The sequence below is a fragment of the Myotis myotis genome, unplaced genomic scaffold (assembly GCF_014108235.1).
Source record: "Myotis myotis isolate mMyoMyo1 unplaced genomic scaffold, mMyoMyo1.p scaffold_m19_p_11, whole genome shotgun sequence".
Classification (NCBI taxonomy): Eukaryota; Metazoa; Chordata; class Mammalia; order Chiroptera; family Vespertilionidae; genus Myotis; species Myotis myotis.
In genome coordinates, this window is record NW_023416315.1 from 77,529,678 (window position 1) to 77,539,368 (window position 9,691).

At 41.1% G+C, this 9,691-nt stretch overlaps 1 protein-coding gene across 1 annotated transcript; it reads left to right on the forward strand.

Moving 5' to 3' along the window:
* Nucleotides 1-4,458: 4,458 nt before the first annotated feature.
* On the forward strand, nt 4,459-7,685 carry LOC118665823 (GTPase IMAP family member 7-like). Its single transcript, XM_036327082.1, is given in 3 exon segments — nt 4,459-5,064; nt 5,066-5,247; nt 7,310-7,685. Coding segments are annotated over 3 exon segments (1,134 nt in total). The 5' UTR covers nt 4,459-4,488.
* The last annotated feature ends 2,006 nt before the right edge of the window (nt 7,686-9,691 follow it).

Below are 9,691 nucleotides of genomic sequence, written 5' to 3' on the forward strand. Positions count from 1 at the left end.
TCTCCTCAGACTACTACAAAAAATTCAAGAGGAAGGAGCACTTCCAAGCTCATTCTATGAAGCCAGCATCAACCTAATACCAAAACCAGATAAAGACAACACAATGAAAGAGAATTACAGGCCAATATCCCTCATGAACATAGATGCCAAAATCCTCAACAAAATATTAGCAAATCAGAACAAGCAGTACATGAGAAAGATCATACACCATGACCAAGTAGGATTTATCCCATGGATGCAAGGATGGTACACTATCTGAAAATCAATAAACGTGATACATCACATAAACAAATTGAGAGAGAAAAACCACATAGTCATATCAATTGATGCAGAAAAAGCATTTGACAAAATCCAACTCCCATTTTTGGTATAAACTCTCAGAAAGGTGGGAATAGAAGGATCATGCCTCAACATAATAAAAGCCATATATGACAAACCCACAGTCAACATCACACTCAATGGGCAAAAACTAAAACCATTTCCCTTAAGAACAGGAACAAGACAAGGATGCTCACTCTCACCACTCCTGTTCGACATACTACTGGAAGTACTAGCCATAGCGATCAGACAAGAAGAAGAAATAAAAGGCATCCAAATTGGAAAAGAAGAAGTAAAACTGTCCTTATTCGCAAATGAAATAATATTGTACATAAAAACCCTAAAGACTCCATCAAAAAACTATTAGACTTAATAAATGAATTCGGCAATGTAGCAGGATACGAAATCAGCATCAATAAATATATGGCATTTCTATACACCAATAATGAACTTACAGAAAGAGAAATTAAAAAAGCAATTTCATTTATCATCACACCAAAAAATTTAAGATACCTAAGAATAAACCTAACTAAAGAGGTAAAAGATCTCTATTCAGAAAACTACAGGACATTGAAAAAAGAGATAGAGGAAGACGTAAACAGATGGAAGAACATACCTTGTTCATGGATTGGTAGAATCAACATCATTAAAATGTCCATACTACCCAAAGCAATCTATAAATTCAACGCACTTCCCATTAAAATACCAATAGCATATTTCACAGACCTAGAACAAACTCTCCAAAAATTCATCTGGAATAAAAAAAGTCCCCGAATAGCTGCAGCAATCCTGAGAAAGATGAACAAAGTAGGTGGGATCTCAATACCTGATATCAAGCTGTGTTACAAAGCCACTGTTCTTAAAACTGCCTGGTACTGGCACAAAAACAGACATATAGATCACCATATTAGAATAGAGAATCCAGAAATCAACTCGAACTAATATGCTCAATTAATATTTGACAAAAGAGGCAAGAACATACAATGGAGACAGTCTCTTCAATAAAAGCTGTTGGGAAAATGGGACAGATACATGCAAAAAATGAAACTAGACTACCAACTTACACCATACACAAAAATAAACTCAAAATGGATAAAGGACTTAAATGTAAGACAAGAAACCATAAAAATACTAGATGAATCCAAAGGCAATAAAATATCAGACATATGCCAAAGCAATTTCTTCACTGATACAGCTCCTAGGGCACTTGAAACTAAAGAGAAAATTAGCAAATGGGACTACATAAAAAGAAAAAGCTTCTGCACAGCAAAAGAAACCATCAACAAAACAATAATAAAGCCCACTGCATGGGAGAACATATTTGCCCATGTTATATCTGATAAGGGTTTAATCTCCAACATTTATAGGGAACTCATGCAACTTAACAAAAGGAAGATAAACAATTCAATCAAAAAATGGGCAAAGGACCTAAATAGACACTTTTCAAAAGAGGACATTCAGAAAGCCAAGAGACATATGAAAACATGCCCAAAGTCACTAATCATCTGAGAGATGCAAATCAAAACAACAATGACGTATCATCTCATACCTGGCAGAATGGCTATCATCAACAAATCAACAAACGACAAGTGCTGGAGCATTGGGAACACTCATGCACTGCTGATTGGAATGCAGACTGGTGCAGCCACTATGAAAGACAGTATGGAGTTTCCTCAAAAAGTTAAAAATGGAACTCCCATTTGACCTAGTGATCCCACTTCTAGGAATATATCCCAAGAACCAGAAACACCAATAAGAAAGGATATATGCACCCCTATGTTCATAGCAGCACAATTTACCATAGCTAAGATCTGGAAACAGTCTAAGTGCCCATCTGCAGATGAATGCATTAGAAAACTGTGGTACATCTACACAATGGAATACTATGCTGCTGTAAAAAAGAAGGAATTCTTACCATTTGCAACAGCATGGATGGAACTGGAGAGCATTATGCTAAGAGAAGCCAGTCAATGAAAGAAAAATACCACATGATCTCACTCATTTATGCATAATAAAGACCATTATAAACTGATGATGAAAAATAGATACAGAGGCAGAGCAGCATCGAACAGACTATCAAACTACAGCGGGAAGGCTGGGGAGTGTTGGGGGGGGCGGGAGGGGCATTAAGAGATCAACCAAAGGACTTGTATGTGTGAGTATAAGCATAAGGAATGGACATAAGATACTGGGGGTTAGGGGAGGCCGAGGGAATGTCAAGGGGGGGGGGAAGGAGACATATGTAATACTCTTTCTAATACTTTAAGCAATAAAACAAAATTAAAAAAGAAAAGAAAAATCACCTTCTTGGTGCTTAAAGTAAAAATAACACCACCCTTGATATTTTGGAATTACAGCAGTATATTGCATAATTTTCTCAGGTAAACTTACTTTAGATGCCTGGCAGCAATTTAAAGAAAGAATTTACTTCTTTACTTTTGCCTTTTAGCATAACCACTATTACCTGTCTCATCTTGTTCTTATTTGTTTAATTTTAGTTTGCAGATGTGGAATAAAAATCTTAAAAGAATTGAAACTCTGCAAGCGACATATCAACCTCTATTAAAAAATTAAATACGGGGGAAATGCTTGAAACCAAGATCAACAGTAATTAATATAAATGTGAGGAGTCTGGCAGAAGGCTAGCCAGTGCTCCTTTTGATATTCACAGGGTGAATATTGACATTTTATTACTTACTGCTAACTCAATGGCCTAAAGCAAACTCCCCCCAAACCCGACAATCTTACTGTTTCCTAACATTATTATTGATATATCTGTTTGCATTCCTAAAAGGCAATTGTTAATTATTTGATAATTAATTAAAAAATTAATTATTTATTAATTCTAGTAAATAAAAGTAGCTGGGAAAGAGACTCAGCAGAGACCTGGACTGCATGGTCTAGTTTTCCTCTGGTTTCCCCTGGTATCATAATTAATATTTCATCTTGTGTGTTAATTTGTGCTCAGCTCTTCCTCCAAACCTTTGAACCCCGAAAGCCACGCTGGCCGTGGACTTTCACCTGTCCAAAACTAGGAAAAGAAATAAAAATTGAAAGTAAGTGAAAAGCATATCAAGTTGAGGTGTGGTGGGGTGGGGAGTGAAGAGGACCTATTATATGGTGAAGGAAGATGATTTGATTTTGGTGGTGGGCACACAGTGCAGTATACAGATCTTGTAACATAGAAACTCACATCTGAAACCTATATGATCATATTAACCAATGTCACCCCAATACATTTAATAAAAAAGAAAGAAAAAAAAAACCAAATCAAGTATCTTACAAACATAAACAGAGATGGTGAGTCTGAAAAAAAAAAAAAAAAAAAAAGCTGATGGTAGAAGTCACCTGAAAATGCTCACCGTTCATGAGTAATACACAAGTTAATAAAAATGGCAAGAAAAATTAAATTGCTTATAACAAAAAAAGCAGATAACCCAATGTGAAAAAGCATCCACTTTTTTACTCCGGGAGCTCCTTGGATGCCCAGTGACACTGGATATGTTAGAGAAGTATCTTTTCATTCCAATTTTATGAAATGCTTTAAACATGAGTCAGAATTCACTTTAATCAAATGTCTTTTCTTCATCTCGGTAATTTTCCTCTTCATGAATGGGATGTGTTGTAACAACCAATTTTCTCATATTGAACCATCCTAGTATTTCTAACATAAATTACATAATCCTGGTATATTATTTTTTTAGTGTCTAATAATTTATTTAGGATTTTTGTATTAATATTTTCAAATTAGCCACATCTATAGCTTTATTTATTGGTGAAATCTCTGTTAGCCTTTGGGATAAATATTACATTTGATTCAAATAAGAATTAAAAGATTTTCCTCTTTTTTATATGATCAGGAATAGCTCACATAGCATTGAGATGATCAGATCTGTAATTGTGTTTCCCTGTGAAAGCACTTGGACCTTGTATTCTTGTGTGGGAAAACTCTATTTTATTATATCTTCCTTAGTAATTGAACTGTATCATCTCTCTGCTCTTTCTGGGATCAGTATGAGTAATAGACCATTACAAATTTTCAGGAAGGAAAAGATTCAAGAAAAGAGGGGTGGGAATGGTCACTACTTAGTTAACTTGACCTTTTCTCTCCCCTCTTCCCTTTCTTAAGGTCTTGTGGATGCCTGAGCCCCAGAGCCTCATGAAAAAAACATGGATGGCCTTCAGGACAACACTCTGAGGATTGTTCTGGTGGGAAAAAGTGCAATAGCAAACACCATCCTTAGGAGAAGAGAATTTGATTCCAAAGTTTCTCCTCACACTGTTACCAAGAACTGTCAAAGAGCCTCACAGGGCTGGAAGGGAAGGAACCTTCTTCTCATGGGCACCCCAGGGCTCTTTTACACCAAAGAAACACTGCAGACCTCTTGTGAGGAAATCAGCCGGCGTGTCCTCACCTCCTGCCCTGGGCTTCACGCCATCATCCTGGTTCTACAGCTGGGCCACTACATGAAGGAGGAACAGAAAATGGTTGCATTGATCAAGGCCATCTTTGGGGAGCTGGCCATGAAGCACATTATCATCTTGTTCACTTGCAAAGATAATTTGGATAATGAGACACTGAGTGACTGTTTAGCAGGGTTAGATGTAGACCTACAAAACATCATCAAAGAGTGTGGGAACCGCCTCTGTGTCTTCAATAACAGCAGAAGTGCAAATAAGGCTGAGAGGGATGCTCAAGTACAGACAGAGAAAGTAGTGGGGAAGAACAGAGGGGTTCACTTTTCTGATTGATGCCAACTACAAGGACATAGGGGAAAAGCTGAAGTGTAAAGAAGAGATCTTACAGATAATCTATGCTGACCAATTAAAAAAGGAAATTAAACTAATACAAAACCAATATTCTCAGGAAGAAATATCACAGCAAGAAAAGTTGGAAAATGCCCTGATCAGTTTGGCTCAGTGGATAGAGCGTCAGCCTGAGGACTAAAGGGTCCTGGGTTCGATTCCAGTCAAAGGCATGTACCTTGTTTGCGGGCACATGCACAGTAGGGGGTGTGCAAAAGGCAGCTAATCGATGTTTCTCCCTCATCGATGTTTCTGACTCTCTATCCCTATCCCTTCCTCTCTGTAAAAAATCAATAAAATATATATAAAAAAAGAAAAGTTGGAAAAACTAAAATTCCTGAACATAAAATATAATGAACAAATTAAAAATATTAGGGAAGAATCTGAAAGCAATATATTTACAAATGTAATTTTTGGGATTATTTCCAAAACATGAATTATGTTTTAGAAATAATATAAATTATAATTTTGTTTCATAATTTACTATGATTTGTAAATGTGATCGATTGTATTTTCTAAAGATGGCTATAACAATATTTTGCACCCCACCTATTCTTCTTGTTAATCTGAGATTGTTTTTCCTTTGTTAACTGAAAGGGTCTGTGTCCCCTACTTTAAATTCGATGGACTTTGTGATTGCCTTGATAAATAGGAAAAATTTCTCCTTGCTCTCTGGGATACCTGCCCTTGGAACTTGGCCACCATGTTGTGAGGAAGCACAAGTAGCCCAATGTGAGGTCATGTGAAGAGGACTTGACGTCACTGGCTCACTCCCCTGGCTGGTCTTTCATCTGGCAGCAGAACCACTTGCCATCCATGCAAGTGAGGGAACATGAAAGCAGATTCTCCAGCTGCCAACTGAGCCACCTCAGGTGAAGCTGCAAAGAGCAAAGATGAATCATTCCCACGACATCCTGCTCAGATTACAGATTAATGAGAAAAATAAATGATTGTTGTTGTTTACAACCAGTAAGCCTTGGGATGGTTTGTTATGCAGTGATAGCTAACCAGAAGTATCTTCCCAGCTCATTTGCCACCCATCCCTACAATGCCAAAATCTTAAGAAATTACAAATTTAGCATTATCAAGCAAAAATATATGTAGAACTCACAAGCTCAATTTAGGAAAATTCAAATGAGAAATCCTGCATGTGCCAACTGTTAGCACCACTGGTGAAGTGCATTATTTTAGTTCATGTCTCTGAGCACTTTGTTAGTGAAACAGCAGGCTTATCCAGCAAGATAGTTCTATTGTCCATGGAGGTCCAAAGTGGCTACATTCTCTTATTTTTATCTGTTGTTTTTTTTCTTTTTAAGGCACCATCCTAATTTATAGTATCCATGACTATAATTTAAAAACCTCTTCTATGCCAAATATTTTTAATTTGCCACTATAGATCCACAAAGGCTGATCTATGGGGATCACATTGTTACCAAACTCAAGGGGTTTACCACTTGGGGTGTTCTATTTAAGAATGAAAGGTGAGAATTGGTTTTCACGAGTTAGTTTTATTTACTTGCAGCAAGTTAAGGATGCAAGGGATTCACATCCAAAACTCTGTCTCCCCAAAGGGAGGTTTAACCATTGCTTATATATACTACTTGGTCAATTACACATTGGTTTCTTCTTTGAAGTTTGCTACACTTATCCCATGGAGTTCTTATCAAGCTCACCCTATTTACTAGTATAGCTGGTCTGCAAAAAACTTTTTTTTTAATTTTAGAGAAAGAAAGGGAGAGGGATGGAGGGAGAGAGAGAGAGAGAGAGAGAGGAGAGAAACGTTGATGAAACATAAAATGGTTGCTTCCTGAATGCACCCAATTGGGGATCAAACCTGACCTGGAGTCAAGCAGCCACCTTTTGCTGCAAGGGCCAATGCTCCAGCCTTCTGAGCCACACCAGCCACAGAAATACTGTGCTACATTTTAACATTTAGGAAGAAAAGCAATTATTTAGGATTACCCAGACCTTGAGACCTTGTCCAATCTAACAACATTAGTGGGATCTCTGGCTCTCTAACTCTTGCTTGGCTTCTGCTCCAGTTCAACCAGGACTCCCCCAGTACCTGTCTGGCCAGGCTGTGGAGCCTAAAGTACCTGTGGCTCTGGGACTCTCTGGCCATGCTCAGCAACCCACTGTGTGCTAGCCTTTCCTACTGGGCAATGACCAATCTGATCTCCTCCAGGAACAGGTACCCTACAGGGGACAGGGAAGAGGGTCAGAGTGACAGGAGAGTCCTGGTCATCTACAACCCTGCAGAGGAGCAACCCTACCACTGTCCGCTGTGTGGCCAGACCTTCTTGCAACAGCCCAGCCTGGTGCCACACCAGGTGACTCACACAGAGGTCTGCTGCTTGGCTGCCTTCCTGTTTCACAAGTGTAATGAGGTCTTTCAGAGTCAAGCACACCTTGAGGTATCAGCTCACCACATGGGCCAGTGGCTCTTCCCCTGCCCTGCGTGCAGGTGCTGCTTCAACCTCAAGCAGAACCTACTCACGCACCAGCTTATCCACAGTGGGGAGAAGCCTCACCAGTTCAAGCAGTGTGAAAGCTGCTTCTAAGAGCTGCACTTCCTGCTCAAACATCAGCACACACATGCCCTCACTATACCATACCCACCCCATGAGGATATCTACTTCTATGCCTGTTGTGCAAAAGCTTGGAGTTCAAGGGCTCACTCAAGACCCACCAGTGCAGCCAAGGCCAGGGAATAAGAGTCAGGCGACTCATTTAGGTTGCATGCTATGATGGGTGCAGGACCTGCTGCTGGCTGTTTCCTGCCCCCAAGCTGTGCCTCTGAGCCCTAGAAAGGGCCCTGGGTTTGGATCCTACTCTGGATGGGACCCCTGTAGATGGGAGGAGCTGGCTGGGGGTCTTGGAGGAGTGGGCTTCTGCCTTGCTTTGTGGCCTTTTGCTCCTGTCCCAGGACCCTCATTCTGCACAAGGAAGGCTGCTCTGGGCCCCTGCAATGGTTTTCCTTCTCAGGCTCTCCACCAGGCCTAGAGCAAGCAGGTGAGATCTGAGGGCCAGAGACTCTCTAAGGCTTTCGGGGCAGGGCTGGGTGATGTAGGGTGGAGACAGGTGGTGGTGGTGGTGGTGGAGCTTACTGGGCTGTCTTAGGTCTCTGCAATCAACTTCTTACTACATCGTCATTTCTAGAATGTCAGAGAAGAAAGTTACCTGGAGAGGGCCACTCTCCACAGCCCCTAGGCGCAGGTCTCCTGGATCCACCCTTCACTGTTTGGTGTCCTTAAAAAGTCATTTCACTTCATGGCTCAGTTTGCTCATCTGTAAGTTGGAGCTAAAAATGAGGGATCTTGTAAGGGTTGTACTTGCCATTATTGGACAAGAAAGGATGATGTCACTGTTCCAGAACAATTTTTGAAAGCCCCTGTTCCAGGCACTATGCTGGGCTAGGTTCTCTAGAGGAGGCACAGACACAGACCTTGTCCTCTGAGGTGCCACAACTGGTGCTCACAAAGGCTAATGAGGGCTAGCATAGTGCACAGACTATCAGTATAAAGTGCTGGGGTGGGGGGCATTTGTTGGTTTGAACTGGGGATGAATAGAGGTGCCTGAGGGAGAGCAGGGTTGAAAGAGGACTCTGAGGCAAGGGTCTGATAGTGGAGGATCACATCTTCCCTGCAAAGGACTCTGTGGCCAAGAATAGGGGACACCAAAAAGAGCACAGTGACCTCAGACATGCAGTTCAGGCACGAAAGGCCCTGTGAGAATGGATCGAAGTGGGATTAGCAGGAGTCTCGAGGGTCTTGGGCTCCTCTGAGCCAGAGACCATAGGGCCCTCAGCTAAGAGGCTTGGGCAAGGTCATGAGTGATAAAGGGCAGAGCCGGGACTTGCCTCAGGGCCTCTGAGTCCAAGGTAGTGCTCTGAGACATAGGCTTCTTCAGCCTTTTGGAATATGAGGAAACTGAGGCTCATCCAAGCTGGCGCCAGATCACTTAGGCCCTAGGCTAGTGATGGCCTTTTCAGCTCGGCGTGTCAGCATTTTGAAAAACCCTAACTTAACTCTGGTGCCGTGTCACATATAGAAATTTTCTTATATTTGCAACCATAGTAAAACAAAGATGTATATTTTTAATATTTATTTTATATATTTAAATGCCATTTAACAAAGAAAAATCAACCCAAAAAGTGAGTTCACATGTCACCTCTGATACGCGTGTCATAGGCTTGCCATCACTGCCCTAGGCCCTACTTGGGGTCTGTATCCCAAGACCCTTCATATCTATCTCGCTGCCCTTAGAGAGGCTCTTACTGGTAGGCAAATGGAGCTTCAAGGATGCAGGGATGTGACCAGGGACCATGTGGCAGGAGCCTGGGCAGAGCATTACTGGGTGGTGTGAGTGTGGTGGTGGGTTGGGAGGAAGGAAGCTAGGGCTTAGAGAGAACCTCAAAGAGCCCTGGTTTTCTGCCTAGTGCTGTGCTAGGTGCTGGAGACCTGGCCCTGCCCTCTACTCTTCCTAAGAGCTTCATGACTCCTCTTGGACCCTTCGTTGCCTTCTCCCTGTTACTCCCAGGTCACCATGGCAATGTAGTCTAGCACTT